This window comes from Chelonoidis abingdonii, chromosome 13 (assembly GCF_003597395.2).
Source record: "Chelonoidis abingdonii isolate Lonesome George chromosome 13, CheloAbing_2.0, whole genome shotgun sequence".
Taxonomy (NCBI): Eukaryota; Metazoa; Chordata; order Testudines; family Testudinidae; genus Chelonoidis; species Chelonoidis abingdonii.
The window spans coordinates 17,406,450-17,422,679 of NC_133781.1; the positions used below are offsets into that span (position 1 = coordinate 17,406,450).

A 16,230-nucleotide genomic window follows, 5' to 3' on the forward strand; every position below is an offset into this window, starting at 1 on the left:
CTCATTCCTCTTGAAGAAAGAGTTTGAGACCTGATCTCTCAGCAAAGCCCACGAACCTGGCTAGTTTGGAGGCACCTGCCAAGAGTCTCATGTGGCTCAGTCATTCCATTGATGGGACTGTCTCAGCCTTGTTACATATTATCGTATAGATACATCTTGATTGTAAACTCTTTGGGGGAGGAATGTGAGCTACAGAGCTGTCTGGGAGGTGCCCAGCCTCTCTTAGCGCTGTATCCCAATGAGCTGGGTCTGTAATTGGCTTCATTTCAGGAACTTTTTCACTCCCAAGAGCAGGGCCAAGGCGCACGGAAAGTTCACCCCACTGCCCGGATGCACTGTGCGCCCATACACACACAAGCTGCTTGGTTTTTTTTTTTTTATTAGCAAAAAAATAAAAATTTATTGTCCTCTAGAAAATCCATCCTGCCCTTGGAAACTCAGACACAGATTGCATTCCTTCCAGCCCCACATGCAAATTCACTCTGCCGAGAAAAAGAGTCTAAACCAGGTTTCCAACAGCCAAAACACGTATTTACAGAATACGAGAAAGAACGACAGCTGAAATCACAGTCTATACATGGAATCAACAACACATTGTACACAGCACAGATTACCATTCTGCCACCGCCTACACAGACTGAGGGACGCTCCTTCCCAATGCTCCTTCTCCGGGAAGGCCAAGAGAGAGATTGGTCAAGAACTGCCACCAGATCTACTGTAGTGTGTATTGTTTAACGCATTTATTTTAACATCGGAAGCTACAGAGTGGGGAAGCCCCATAGATATCTTTGATCCACAGTCACTAATTTGCAGGAATACTTCACTTTTGCAATACTTTTCTTGACACCAGTAACATCTATTTTCGGTTTGCAGTGTTCCAGGGATTATTATAATCGTGGAGGAAAACATTGGTAAGAATATTCTGCCTTCTGGGAGGAGGAAGAGAGAACAAGAGGATGAACTGTGTCTAGTGGAACACCAATGAATTACTGAGTCCATTCAGCGTTAAACTCTTCCTCACATGGTGAGAAATTCTCTTCATTGTCTGAACTGTGCAAGCCCTTGCAAGTGGCTCAGATTAAGCTTTGGAGATGTATGAAAAGTATAAACCCCTTCTGTATGAGAACAGCTGCAGAAATTGCTTTGGGGGGGAGATAAAATGTGCTCCCTGGTTGGGCCATTTCCCCGTATCACCTGACTACTATGCCACATACCCTTCTCTGCCACAGTTTGGGTTTGGCTGGGTGTCCATATGGTCAGGAGATGAGCTAAGCATGGTATGTAAATGCACTGTAGCCTCCCAAACATGGAGAAATGCTCGGGCTCATAGCTATTCTCTACGAAGATTTTCTAGCATTTATATATATATATATATATATATAGGTAAGTATGTATGTAGAATATTGTTGCTCTAATTCATCTGTTTCAAGTGGATAGACTTGTATATTTTTCATAATAAAGTACAAGTTTATTGACCTTTAAGAATACTGTGGTTTCACAACACAATTAATACTCCCTTCCCTCAAATCATGGCTAGGAAACTGCCAAGCAGGCAGAATTAGTCACTGAGGGCAGCGTTTCTAATGAACCCTTCCAATGCTGCTTATCCAATAAGGATTCTGTGTGGAGGGGTGGAAGCTATGGGGGGTGTTCCCAGACATGCCCTAGCTATTTAGCATCAGCCAACTGTGCTGCTAATTCAGAAGGGCTGGAAATTGTCCACTTTGACTAAGACTTTTTTTCTTTTACTGTGACTCAGTCCTTAGAAGGGCCCCCTTGGTCTGATTTAATTATTCCATTCATTACACTGTGGACTTTTCTGCTCCAAAACACACAGCATGTGACAATACATTAGAGGGGGTGGATGCATTAGCACCAATATTTCAGCAGGCCCCCTTTTATAACACACAAAAGCTGACCACAGAGTTCTGTTGCTTTAAGAGCAGCACAGTGGCTCCATGCAAGTACCACCTGGCTCAGATGATGTAAAGTCAACAGCTGCTAGAGAGAGAGTCAGAGCCTTTGCCCTTTTTTTTTGCCCCCACTCCCCAACTCACTCTTATTTTATTTCTAATTTCTATGAAGAAAAGGGCCCTGACATTATTTGTCAAATGCACAAAGATCAATTTCTCTGTTCTATCTGGAGCAAAAGAAATCATTCACATTTCAGATAGTTCATGTTTTGAAAGAACAGCAATTAAAAATTCATAGAAACCTAGATTTTAAAAGCCTTTGTTGAAGGACCAGAGGAAGGAGAGAAAAAGTCACTGTGTTTGTACAAAGAGAGAGTCAAAATACACTGTGTTGGGGAGGAGCGTCACACTTCACACCTGGTGCTAATCAACCTGTTCTGCTATGATTGGTGTGGGGCAGGGGAGAATCAGGATTTGAGGGCAGGAAGGGGGAGGATTTAGATTCTTTCCAATTTGGATTCTTTGGTCCTTCAGGATACAGAGAAACTGTGTTTTGCTCAGAAGGCAAACGATGTAGTTCTCCAGGTTGGAATTTCTCTTGGACCCCACTTGGCTAAGCAATCTGCCAATGGGGAAAAGTCTGATCCCCGCAGCATGACCAACTAGTTCTGCGTTACTGAGGAATTACCAAATCCTAATGGGACAGACATGAGTATGCTGATCATGGGTCAATGTCACTTTGGGAGGAGAGGGGAACACATCCACAGAACTTCCCCTGTGGGAATCAGTTGCAATTATGCAGCCAGTTCTCTGGACAAACCAATTTGTCCAAAGAGCATGGGGTCACAATGGACAATCCTACAGAAAGGAAGGAAGGAGAGTAATAAACCATAATGTTAACAAACATTACAAACTAATTTCCATCCAGCAGCCACGTGGACTGATCAGCTTCAGAGCTTATAAATATTACAGACCTGATTCAAGAGTTTATTTCCTATTATTTTTGCATTAGTTAACAAAACAGTTTAGTAAATTTCATTTTCACTGGGTTTTTCCTTCCCCCTTTTTTTGTGGTTTTTCATTTGTTTTTAAAAAAGAATTTTCATACATTTTAACAAATGATCTTTCCTTAAGATCAAACTGAGGCAGGTTTGCAGGCCTTTGTGACCAGCCCCACCTCATGACACAGACATTCAAAGGCTATAACCAAACAACATAGCCACAATAGTCACCCAGCAGTATCGCTCCATACAAAAAAAAATTAAAAAATTGATGCTAGTTGCAATAAAATACACATGGAAAAAAGCATTTTTACCAAAAACAAGTTAATGGGGGGAGGGGGAGGAGAAACAACTACACAGAGCTGCACTTAGAGATCATCTGGGAATGCATATTAACCCCTTCCCTGCAGAGGAAGGATGGAATCATGGAAGCAAATCTAATTATTTCCTTGCATTAAATACGAAATAGTTTGAAAGTCTCTGGTAACAGTTTAATTGTTCCTATTAACAACCATGGGCTGCTGGGGTTTCCGGTGCACTTCCAGGGTGGGGAAGGTGGGTAAACTAGCCCAAAACACCCAGAACCAGGAGTCACTGATAGGATTGGAGGCCCAATCCTGCTGCTTTTAATGCAGGTAAAACTCCCAGACATGGAGGTTACTGTCCTTTCAGACAGAACAGATACTTTTCAATGTGTGTTATAGTGTCTAGAGGCTGCCTACAGTAGGTGCATTAAAAAATGCTTAAGAGAGAAAGAGAGACTCTGATGGGAGTTTTGCCGCTGCAGATACTGCAGGGTTGACCCAGAAATGAGTAATAATAAAACAGTGTCAAACTCAGGCCTCAGATATGCACACACTGTGAGCTGTGCACTTGTACCTGAGAGCAGAGTTTGCCCAATTAACGTCAGCCTGTTTGCAGTACCGGTTTAGAGCTGTGAGACCCACTGCCCCACAACCTGCCTGCCTCGTAGGCGAAAGAGAATACAAACAAATTAATGACCTGGTTGGCCAGTTGGTTGGGAACCCAGCAGGTTATTGCCTCCCCTGAAATTAGAAGTCAATTTACACTTAGGAAATGGTTGTAGAAAAGCTCAGCTGCTAGACAGGGTCCTGGCCAGTGGCATTTTGTTTTTCCTGGAGGGAAACAATGAACTTGAACATTTATTTCTGGTGTACGGCTAATCTGGAGGTTCCCCCCTCTTTCCTTCCCCACCATACTAACCTAGGAGTAAACTGCAATGCCAGCCCAAGTGAACAAGTAGAAAGTAGCATGAGCTCCCCTGCTGATGGTGCTGGGAGGTAAAGATCCATGGTGCTCACAGCAGGTCAGATCCCCTAGAAGGATCCAGCCAGACTTTGCAGAAAGCTGCATGTCCAAGAGATGAACCTGCACAGCAGGAGGTGGGAGAGAGCCCAAGGACACCGGAAGATTTTCCTTGCAACAAGGAAAAGGAATGTCTTGGAAAAGGAAGTGTGTTCATGGGACCCGAGTACCTCCTTTCCCTTCTGTCCCCATTATCAGAAGGAGATCAAGTTTGGTGGCACCATATCTTTCTTGTTACACTCCCCAGGTCCGGCTGCTTTCTGCTAGACACCTGTAGGTTAGACTCTATTGCTAACTCCACCAAGTCACCAGGAATGTTTGTACACAATGGTTGGTGGTTTGAGGATTTTCAATGTCCAGTTGAAATTAAAGTTCTTTTCCTTTCTCAACTGACATGGTATCTTGTCCCAGTAACTGTATAATTACCCTGTGGAATCCTCTGCCACTGGACATTACTGAGCAAACTAGCTTTAGCAAAGTTTCAAATCAGTGTTATGTATGTGAATAAGAATAGTATCTGCAGTTACACTAGCTAAGTTTAAAAAAGTCACAAGTGTTATCAAATATGCTTCAGGGCATAAAGCGGTCAGGTGTGATCAGGAAGAAATAACTTACACTTGTCTCCGCAGCTTCTGGCATTGGCCACTGTTCAAGGCTGGAATAGATGGAGCAGTGATTTGCTCCATGATGGAAATTATTTTGTTGCCACTGGCATAATGCTGTGTCAACAGGAAGAGTACTAGTGGCACCTGTAGCAAGAGTGCAGCTGGGGAGCAGCAGACGGAGCATTTATCCTTGTCCTGAGAACTGCCTGCCTGTTTGGGCTGAACAACCCAAGAGTGACACAGAAATGAGTTGGTGTGGATACCTCTGTTTACCATGGCACAGCAATGGCTCTACCCACGGAAGGAGAACCCCTCACAGAGATCTTCTGAGAATTCATTACTGAAAAGTGCTAAATATTAACCAGATGCACTGGCAGAGAAAAATTACAAACTTTCTGGGTTTTGATCCCTGCCTCAGAACCCAGGAGAAGCTCAGGCTTCACCTTCACCCACCAGAAAATCATGGAGAGCACAGAGCTGTGCGAACACTGTTATCCTTGAGGCAGTGACACAGGAAATATCTGGCAAGTTCAAGTAGGGTCATCACCTCACAGCTCATCTCCCAACCTGACATTCTCACTCACCAACTGGAATCTCTTCCACATGCATCAGCAATTATGAAACAAGTCCCCAGACTACCATCCGACCTGAAGCTGAAATACATCTCGACAAGATGCCACCAGGGGGAGAGACAGAACCTGTGGTTCCACCTCCCTTCTATGGATTAGCCTTACCTTGCGGTTTGGGCAGTATTTCTAAGGACTCTCAAACTCAGGACCCCCAAACATACCTATAATGTACAGTAGCCACTGGCCTGGCCTGGCCTGGCCTGAGTTGCTTTAAATTCAGTATTTTTTCCGTTTTCTTGTTTTCTTACAAATATACAAATTGTGTAAAAAAACCTTCTAAAAAGTGAACTTTGTTGTTTAAATGGACAGGCAAAGTTCTTGTGTATTCAGAGATCAGCAAGCATCTGAGTGAGCAAAGCTCTAACCCAGCAGACACCCAACAGGGTTTCTGTCAGTGGGGATGGCTTTAACAAGCTGGGTCAGTAAAAGAGTGAAGGTTTGAAGGCATGATCGAGCAATGGGAATTCATCTCCTTCCTCTGCCATGAGTCCAACCCTCACGCTGGAAAGCACCTGGAGGCCCCTCTCCCCAACTCCAAAACCCCCAAAATAGTCAAAAATTTGTTATATTCTAAATAGAAAAGAGGAAAAACACAGATTCTTCGCAAATGGCCCTTTGTGCTGTATTAAAAACAGCTCTCAAAGTTCCTAAACGGTTAGAATTAGTGAGGAGTGGGAGAGGGGCAGTTTAGATGGGGGATGTAAAATATTAAAAAGTGCTCTGCAACTAATTTTTGTTTTTTTTTTATATATATATAAAGTTAAAAAGTTCTATGTGATATGAGAAACCAAGTGTCCTTGAAGGGTCACGATTGGAGAGTGTGTGGCCTGTTGGGATGGCAGATGGGGCATTCGCCCTCCTCGGCACACATTTCACACAGCACGGCATGTTGGCACTGTAACACCACCCGGTTCTCCTCCTGACACTTAAGACATTTCACTGATTGCATCTGAAATACTGCCTGCAAGAGAGGACAAACCAAAACATAATCATCACAAACCTGCACACGGTGGAGTATATTCCCATCAGTTTTGTGCAGTGAAGGTGAGGCAGCACAGGCTGGAGTATTGAGAGCTGGGTTCCTGGGTGCTTTTAGGTTCTATTCCCTGACTTACTTAGATTTAAAATTGTACTCTAGCTATAGCCCTGGTCTCTGTAGCTGTAGAGACCACAGCTACAGCATTTGTTTAATCTGGTTATAACTCAGTTTGACTATATTCACTCAGGCTTCTGTTTTGGCTCGATAGACGAGGCCTTAGATCTCTACAGACCAGTTGGAAAGTAAGAGGTAAGCGAAATGCTCCCACCTCAAGGTCCCTCATGCTCACCTTGTCAACTCTCTCCAGGTTGGCGCGCAGCTGTTTCTGTAGGGTGTACAGTGTGGAAAGTGAGAGGGTCTCTAGATCAGAGAATGAGCGCAGGAGCTGGGTGTCCTGGCCAGCATGGATCCTCTCCAGCTCCTCCTGGAGTTTCTTCACTTGCAGCTCTAGGGCCTCCCTCTGCTCCCGGGCCAGCTCGCATTCCATGTTGGCTGTGCTGGCACGATCATTCGCTTCCTCTGCTTCCTTCTTCCAAGCATCACATGCCTGCAAGTCCAAGCAAAAAGAGAGAGTCAGTATAAATCCTCTGCCGGCATCCGAGACCAGCTGAGACTCCCTTTTACTTATCTACCTATTTAGATTCACACCAATTTACCAACACGAAATTTACACCCCTTTAAAGTCAGTGGGCCAGATTCCGAGGTGGTGTGTGCACTGGCATAACTTGAATGCCGAGAGACCAAAGGAGGGGTGTAGCAAAACATAGTGGCTAACTAAAGGATGTAAGAAAGTGCAAGTTAAATCATTGCTACTCTCTGCAGTAACTAAGGCCTTGGCTACATGGGAAAGTTACACTGGTTTAATTAAGATGTGATTTTACACCAATTTCATTAAACTGCTGTGAGCCTCTGTATGGAGATTCTTATTTCAGTTTAAAAGTGGCTGCTTTCAGTTTAGCTTAAGCGGATTCCTATTTGACTCTACTAAAATGAAATAAACTTGCTTTAAATTGCAATATGAAGTGTCCACACAGTCTTTTGTGCCACTTTAACTAAATCGGTTTAAGATGGAACCTTTTGTTAAACTGGTACAACTTTAGTGTGTAGACAAGGCCTTAAACCATTCCAGCTCCTAAGCACATGAAGTACACCAGCTCTCATTCCCTTACTCATTGGTAAGTGGATGTAAAGAGATCTAAGGGATTCTGGCTCTAAGAGGGTCTGAAGTACACCACCTTACATCATCTCTATTTTTGAAAACCCTCTTTGGCTATGCCTTGACATCCCATTGCCACATCCCCCGCAAATTGCACTGTACCTGTTTGGCTTGTTTCCAGGACTCCTCCCACTGCTTAATTGTGCTGTTGGCTTCATCCAGTTCTTGTCGCAGTCTCGTCAGCTCAGCAGCACCTGGACCTGACAGAAACGCAGGTGAGGTACTGGGCGAAAAACTCCCAGAAGCAAAGTGCTCCCATATGCTGCTGTTCATCCCATTTAAACCTGTTTCACGAGGAGACAGAGAGGGTTATGTCACAGGTGTCGGAGGTTTCCCCACTTGTTCCCTGCCCCTGTGAAATCTGGGGCTCACAGTGAAGGTTTAGGAGGCAGAGGATTGTTTTAGGAACCAGTTCACTCCTTCAGGACATAGTCATCCATTTGGAGACAGCAATGCTCACATACTGGTCTCACACTTTTAGGTAGCTGAGTGTGTACTTTGGGAACTGACATCTCCTGCCGCCAGAAAGAAGCTCCCCTGGAATGTGGCTCTGTCTACACAGGCTCTAAAGGGGAGTTTTTCAATCAAGTTAGCTTACCCCAACTGAAATCCCTCCGTTTGCACCTGTGACAGACAGTTTAACTTCCCCAAGATCATTTCAGCTTGTCATGCAGTAGCCTAGTTAGCCTTACGCTCGCTCAGCAGTTCTCAAACTTCATTGCACCACGACTCCCTTCTGACAACAAAAACTACTACATGACCCTCAGAGGGGGGAAATGAAGCCTGAGCCTGCTCGAGCCCCACTGCCCTGGGCCTTCAGCCCTGGCTGAGGGTCCTGTAACCTCAGCCCCGCCACCCAGGGCTGAAGCTGAAGCCTGAGCTTCGCCACCCACGGCTGAAGCTATCAGGTTTGGGCTTGGGCCCTGGGTGGAGGGACTTGGGCCCTGATGGTAGGGCTCGGACTTGGGCCCTGGGCTCCAGTAAGTCTAATGCCAACCCTAGTGACCCCTTTAAAATGGGGTCATTGGGCATCTCAACCCACAGTTTGAGAACCCCTGCGCTATCTTGACTGCAAACGCCCACTTTGTTTGCCTGTGCAGACAAAGCCAGGTGTGACTTCGGTTTCCACAGTAAGCAAATCAGTGCCACACAAGCCATCTTCAAGCACTAAGAGGGCAGTGATCTAGCTATAGCCACACTCCTAGCCTAGCATATTCAAACCCATTTCCCCTCTCACAGTAGGACTCAGGGCCTTGGGTGACACAGTGGAAGGAAATATATGATGAACAAGGCCACACATTGGTCATGGAATCCAGGATTTGTGTCTTGCCAATAAAAAATTCTGTTTTTACTCAGAATTAACCTCTGTAGCCCTCATCCAGGGCAGAATCAACAAGAAGCTGAGGGATGACTGGTGTACACACAGCAGAGAGCTCTGGGTACTCAGGCCTTGTCTGCTCACCAGCTTGCACCCATTTAATGAAAGGGTTGTTTAAAAGTGATATAGTTGCAAGTCCCTGTGTGGACACTCTGAAATCAATTTAAACCTGGCTTAAATAGATTTAGCTTAATTCAGTTTCTCACTACATTGAGCAGAATTGATATGTCAGGTTTAAATCAATGTAAGTGTCCACACAGGGGTTTGCACCAGTTTAACTCCAACTAATTTGAAGACCCAATGAAAGTTAAACCAGTGCATACAGACCAGATGCAGAGAGCATCTCAGTCAGAAGCAGCACTCAAGAACCAAGAAGCTGGTTACCCTTGCTGGGCATCTCAAACCCAGTGGCAGAAACTGGTTAGTTTGGGGTCTCTACTGCTTCTTTCAGGGCTTGTCTACACTAGAATGTTGTACCACTTTAACTAAATTATAAAAGTAACACAACACCCTAGTGGAAAGGTGCCTTAAACTGGTATAGCTTATTCCTGTATGGGAAGGGGAATAAACTATACTGGTGTCAGGCACTTTTATAGCAGTATAACTGCATCCACACTAGAGGTGGTATAATTATTTTGTAAAAAAATAATAATAATAAAAAAAAAATAATCCCACAACCGACATAGTTATGCCAGTTCAAAAACTGTCCCTGGCTTCCCACAGCTCCCATCTCCTGCCTCTAAGGAGGGAATGTCCATCTATTTGCCCTCCTGCTGGTAAAGCAAAAGGATTGGCAGTGGGGGAAAGGGAGCCCTACAGAAGTTTAATGTTTTATTTTTATTGCTGTTCTAGATTTCTTGAAAGGGAGTTTGGCAGCGATTAGGTTGCTGGTGTGCTGATACCACAGCCTACCATGCTGACCATGAAGTCTCATTGTTCCCTTGTACTCCCCTGCCTGTCTGGCTCCATCTGTTGTCTCTTGTCTTGGACTGCGAGCTCCCTGCGTTTGTACAGCAGCTAGCGCTCTGGGTCCATGACTAGGGCTCCTAGGCACTACAGTCACACAAACAATAACTATTCACACTAGGCATTCTAGCTCTGCTGCATTCAGTGAGCTGCATGGACAAGTCCTACATTCTAAACCGGTAAGTTACTATGTCAGAAAACCTTATCAAAAGCTGAAAAGATTCAAATGATCCCCACTCCTCTATTGTGTATTTTGCTTTAAAAAAAATTCAGATCACTAAATGCATTTTGCAATTTCATTCCATTTATTGGATTCTGCACTCTGTGTGGTTATATGCATACAAGCTATTTAACACTTTTCTGCTGAAATAAGAAGTATAGCTTTATTAAAATAATGTTTCCTGTTACATTTCCCTTTTCTTACTGAAATTGTGACTTTTCCCATGATAAAAACACAGCTATAATTAAACACCATTGCCTTCTGATAGGTCTTTTCTCATTAATGTCATTGTATAAGCCATTCAAGCAAGACCAAAAAGGCTTGTTCTGAACAAGCAAAGAATGTGATTGCAAGACATGAGACACAGCATGGTTAGATGCATGAAGCAACAGATTAGCAAAGCATTTAGCTACTTTACTGAGATTTAGCATTGAAAATTAAAAAATCTCCCAAGTTTGATAAGTGCTCTCTCACTATTGTCTAAAGGAAGCCCTGTTGTCTGTTGTTGTTGTCTGACACATTGATAACAAAAGAGTCACTGTAACATTCAGCCAATCAAATGATTTGATTTCTTGAAATATCTGTGGGTTCTTAACAGATCCTGCTCTTCCATTCTGCCTGTGTTGTGCCGCTCACAGTCCTCAGTGTAGGGGGCCCACCCAGGGCCGCCCAGAGGGGGGGGCAAGAGGGGCAATTTCCCCCAGGTCCCGCAGGGGCCCCCACGAGTTTTTCTTCACTCGCTCCGGAGGCCCTGGAGCTTCTTCCGCTCCCAGTCTTCGCCGGCAGGGGGTCCTTCTGCTCCAGGGCGGAAGGACCCCCTGCCGGCGAATTACTGTGGAAGCGGGACCCGCAGCTGAAGTGCAGCCGGGTCTTCAGCAGTAATTCGGCAGCAGGGGGTCCTTCTGTTCCGGGACCCGCCGCCGAAGTGCCCCAAAGACCCGCGGAGGAGACCCCCCGCCGCCGAATTACTGCCGAAGACCTGGCTGCACTTTGGCGGCGGGTCCCACTTCGGCGGCAATTCAGTGGCAAGGGGCCCCCACCGCGGGTCTTCGGGGCACTTCGGCGGCAGGTCCCAGAACGTAAGGCCCCTCCACTGCCGAATTACCGCTGAAGCAGGGGCCCCCCGCTGCCGAAGACCCCAGGCCCCTGGAATCCTCTGGGCGGCCCTGGGCCCACCTTGGGGAGTGGAGGTGGGGATGGAAGGGAAAGTGGCTGGAGCACTGCTGCACTCTGCTAAGCCAGGTTACAGAATGGCAATACGAAGGGAACTGCAGCTGGCCATATTAATGGGCAGCAGGTTTAAAACAAATAAAAGGAAGTTGTTCTTCACACAGCGCGTAGTCAACTTGTGGAACTCCTTGCCTGAGGAGGTTGTAAAAGCTAGAACTATAACAGGGTTTAAAAGAGAACTGGATAAATTCATGGAGGTTAAGTCCATCAATGGCTATTAGCCAGGATGGGTAAGGAATGGTGTCCCTAGTCTCTGTTTGTCAGAGGGTGGTGATGGACGGCAGGAGAGAGATCACTAGATCATTATCTGTTAGGTTCACTCCCTGTGGGGCACCTGGCATTGGCCACTGTCTGTAGACAGGATACTGGGCTGGATGGATCTTTGGTCTGACCCAGTACGGCCCTTCTTATGTTCTTATATTCTACAGTATGCTTGAGGATGCTCTTAATTACTCCAAGGGCCAGTCCAGCCCCCGTTTGTTCCCAAGAACTGAAGATGGCCTAAAACCATCTTCCCTTCTCCACCTCAGCTCTGTTGCACTGAGGATTTAAGCTATAATCACTCGCCCTAAGCTCTGAGCAGAAAGAGATGCAGTCTATTTGTTTGAGCACAAGGTGGGGAGCCAGGAACTCCCAAGTTCTCACCTCAGCAAGTCATCATTAGCGCTATGTGAACTTGGGCAAGTCACAACCTTTGTTCTTCAATTTCTCTATCTGTAGAATGGGGATATTTGCTCCCTTTAACACAGAAGTGCTGTGAAGATTCATTAATTATATGTTGGTAAAGCAGCTTGCAGTATTGTTGTTATTATGGGAAGGAGAGGTATAAATGGCAACACTGAAATAAGACATTCAAATTAAAGTTAACAAAAGAAAATACTTACATGGTATAGACACGTATGTACATGTAACACACACACTGTGCATTTACCTAATGATCCATGAGAAGCTGATGTCCCCAAGAATGTGTTTTCTGATTGGCTTAAGTGTCCCTGGGGCTGATGGAGGAAATGCGATGATAGGCTGACCGGTGGAGAAGGAGAGGCAGAGTGAAAAGAGGCAGAACTTCCAAGGGACCCAGGGATATTTACAGGAGCAGAACTTTGCAGCAAACTCCCACCTGGACAAAGAACACACAAAGAGGATGGGAATGTATGATCATGAAGTATGGGCCAGAGCACAGCACAGGAGTTTAGAACAGCAGATGTTAGCTTCCCTCTTCTTATCAAAAAGGGGAGCCCTAGGAATTCCCACTATTTTCTTTCTACATTACACAGCTCTCAACCTTCAGAAGGGGCACTGCGGCCAGCATCCTTCTGGCCAAGTAGGACCAGATTTGACTCCCTTCAGAGTACACCAAGACTGCTGGTCAACTGGCCAAAGCAGAGAGAGGCACTCCCGCTAGACCCTGAATGCGCTTCCCCTGCAGAGTTCACAGTCCCTGCCAGCCTACGGAAGACCATTTGTTTTAGATATCAAGTGAGCAGCTTTGTAATGAAGATTCACTTGCAAAATTTGCTCTTCCTTTTTTTAATACCAATAAACTTCCGGCAGTCACCAGGAAGAGTATCACATCAACACTTGGTCAATCTAAAATGAGCAACTGGCTTCAGCTGTACTTGAAAGCTTGCATATAGTGGTAACAGAGTCGAGCTCCACTACACCAGAGAGCAGTCTCCTCCTGCTGCACAGATAGCTCCAAAGAGTTTTCTCCCCACTCCCTTCCATTTTGTACTGATATATCCCAGCTTAAAAGGCAATGGTTAACACCCAGACCTAAAGGAAGTGACAGAAAGATCACACTTCCTCTATTCCATGCTTCTTGTCTCTCTAGGCCAACAAGGCTGAGCTGTGGCAGGAATGGGGCCCTCAGAGCACACAGAATCTGGATGTTGAATCAGTATGTTGATCCTTTGAGGGGGATCGGATCTAAAATCGTCCAAAGAATGGAGTTTGGTTTCTCAGGTAAGGTTCTGAGCAGTAGCTGCATAGGCAAATAATAGCCATTATGGAGCGAGCATTAGGTCATTCAGAAGAACCTGTTTCACTGAGTATGGGAATGGTGGCAGCTAGTCACCAATGCTCTTTGCAAAGAGTCCTGAGATCTATAACTTTCAAGCCACTAGAGACAGGCAAAATGGACCTTGGTTCAAATGTCACATACAGAAGATGAGACATACATTGTATGCTTTGATATAAGGCCATACACTATCAAATGATCCTGTGACAGTAGAACAGTATTGCCAGGTCACTGGGTTCCCTGTGACTTTTCCTGGAATTTTCCTCAGGAGATGTGGGTTGCTATATTTTCAGCTGTTTTTATAGCTACCAGACACATTTTAGATGGTTGGTGTTTACAGACCAAGACAAACAAAACATGCTCATCTCAGAAACATTCCTGGGCCACTGGCAAGAACTCATCTCTGCTAGCCATGGAGAATGATCTTTTGCTCTCAGGACTCTCACTGGTTGCCTGAGTTAGTTACAACTGTTGCTTCCAACCAATAAATCTTTTTTGAGGCTGGTTTTAGAACTTTGTGGGCTGGTTTAGCCTAGCTGATCTGGCAACACTGCTTGGCAGACGATCACAGAAAGCTCTGTTGCTTTCATGTACCTATCATGATGCCACTCGTGTGGGGCACCGTGCTGCTGTCAAATGTCTTCTCCAGGGCAGCCACTCCGAATTCGTTCAGGTCCAGGTCATCCAAGGCAGATTCTGCCGGACACAGAGGTACCAATTATGTTACAAAGGACCAACAACTTCAAGAGATAGTGTGGCCCAAAGAGCCTACATACTGCATCAGCCATTGCTGTCTACTGGACAGTGTACTCAGCCCTTCGCTCGATCCTGTGCAGTTGCTATTAAATGATTCGTTGTGAGTGTAACAGGCAGCTTTTCATATTGGTTTCCGTTGCTTGACCCGATTCCCCAAGATTTTATATCAGCTCGTTCCCAACAGTTCCATGAAAACAGACAGATAAATCTGGAATAATAGCAATCCTCACAGATCTCCCCCACAGAGATGTTCTGGTTCTGTCCATGCTATGTGACAACACCTACCCATGTTCTGTCTGATTATGGCTAGTGCTATGTCACCAATGTACTGAGGAGAGGCCTAGAAATGGACTAGCAGCAGCAGGCAGATTGCAAATCAGGTCTGAGGTTCAAAGACAGTATAAGGTGAAGAAGGTGCCTGCCCAATGCTATATCTAACCATTTCATTAAAATATACCTCATCACAGACCTACAGATATACATATACTTATGTACATACATACATATATATATATATATATATATATGTGTGTGTGTCGTCCCCCCACAACCCCAAGCCTGTTCATTTGTATTGACTGCTTTTATTGTTGTAATTAGTTTACATCAGAAACGCTGGCTCATGAAAGAGGATTCAAAGAATCTGACTGACAGAACAGCACTGACTCCACTATGGGAGCCCCCTGCTCTACTCTTCTAGGGACGTTGTCCTACACTTGGACCTCTGGATAGGGAGAGATCAGCATACAGCTGACCAGCCCCTCCTGTTAAAATCTGCAAAGGGAAAATAAAGAAGTTGTAGCTGTGGAGACTGTCACTGATTTTCTGCTCTACATAGTGTATATTCCAAGTCTGACAAACCCACGCACTCTCTCAGGAACAGATGTTATTCATGTAGAGAGAAAATCACCTCGGTGCAGAGGGCGAGCTTACGATCTATGCACCATCAAACCTCACTTAAGCACTATTTTGAAGGCCCAAGTTGCACTTAAGGAGTGCTGATCCTCTGTGCAGGGGTGAATGTCATCCATAATGATCTGCAGAAAAGATCTGCTGAGCCATAGTCATAGAAACTCTAGAATCGCAGGGAGATACCAACACTACCAGGGAAGTATGGGATAAGAAACTAGAGCACACTGTAACATCCCTCAGCCTCATGGCTGCAACATGTTATTCCAATTCTCATGCCTGAGGAGCCCCTCCTGAGAGCCCCGCTCTGTGTAAATAAACAAGCAGTGTTACCTATAACAGACTCCACTGTGTCACTGGTAGGGTAGAAAGGAAGGGCATTGGCGTTCATGCCTGGGATGCTGCTGGTGCCAGCAGGGCTTGGTGGTGTTGCTGCCAGACTGGAGGTGATACTGGAAGAGATGCTGGAAGTCAAAGGGCTGCCCACTGGAAGAATCCCCAGTATGTCCTGAAACAAGAAGAGGGAGGTAAGAAATTAAACATATCCACAAAAGAATCACTTCAATAACATGCAGAGATACAGCATCAGCCAAGGCACATTAGTGAACGTGTTCTTTGCTGCTCCCATTCAGACAGATGGTTACTGCCACCAGAGCGGGGGTGGGGAAAGAGGGAGAGATTAACTTTGTGTTTCATGTCTACAGGTTTGTTTCCTTTCAGCCTTACAAAGATCCTTCAGGCCTCACTGAAACAAACTCACATGACCCACAGGTACTATACAATCAGGGGTCTGGGTCACTCACTCAGCAAACACATTTCCTGGAAACTGACAGGAAACCCTCTTTATAGGGACCCTTTCTCTGCCACAGTCCAGAACTGTGAATCTACTCTGAACTCACGCAGGCCTTGGCCTTCACACACAAGTCTCCAGAAACCCCTGGAGGGCTCTCCCCTCTCAAAAGATCGTTTCTGACCTAGAGTGCCCTGACTCTGTCTGGCCTGTCACTGGCTTCCTCCGATTCGTT

At 45.4% G+C, this 16,230-nt stretch overlaps 1 protein-coding gene across 4 annotated transcripts in view; it reads right to left on the reverse strand.

Annotated features, from left to right (window-relative positions):
- Positions 1-362: 362 nt before the first annotated feature.
- UNK (unk zinc finger) overlaps positions 363-16,230 on the reverse strand; it is a 66,827-nt gene continuing 50,959 nt past the window's right edge. The window contains exons 12-17 of one of the 4 annotated variants that reach the window (XM_032792896.2): positions 15,539-15,713; positions 14,138-14,239; positions 12,455-12,643; positions 7,832-8,013; positions 6,803-7,060; positions 363-6,435 (exon numbers count right to left, since the gene is read on the reverse strand). In XM_032792896.2, the coding sequence (XP_032648787.1) occupies positions 6,280-6,435; positions 6,803-7,060; positions 7,832-8,013; positions 12,455-12,643; positions 14,138-14,239; positions 15,539-15,713 (1,062 nt within the window). In that variant the 3' untranslated portion in view covers positions 363-6,279. The remainder of the gene's footprint in view (positions 6,436-6,802; positions 7,061-7,831; positions 8,014-12,454; positions 12,644-14,137; positions 14,240-15,538; positions 15,714-16,230) is intronic. The other 3 variants (XM_032792897.2, XM_075071792.1, XM_032792899.2) reach the window with 3 other exon arrangements.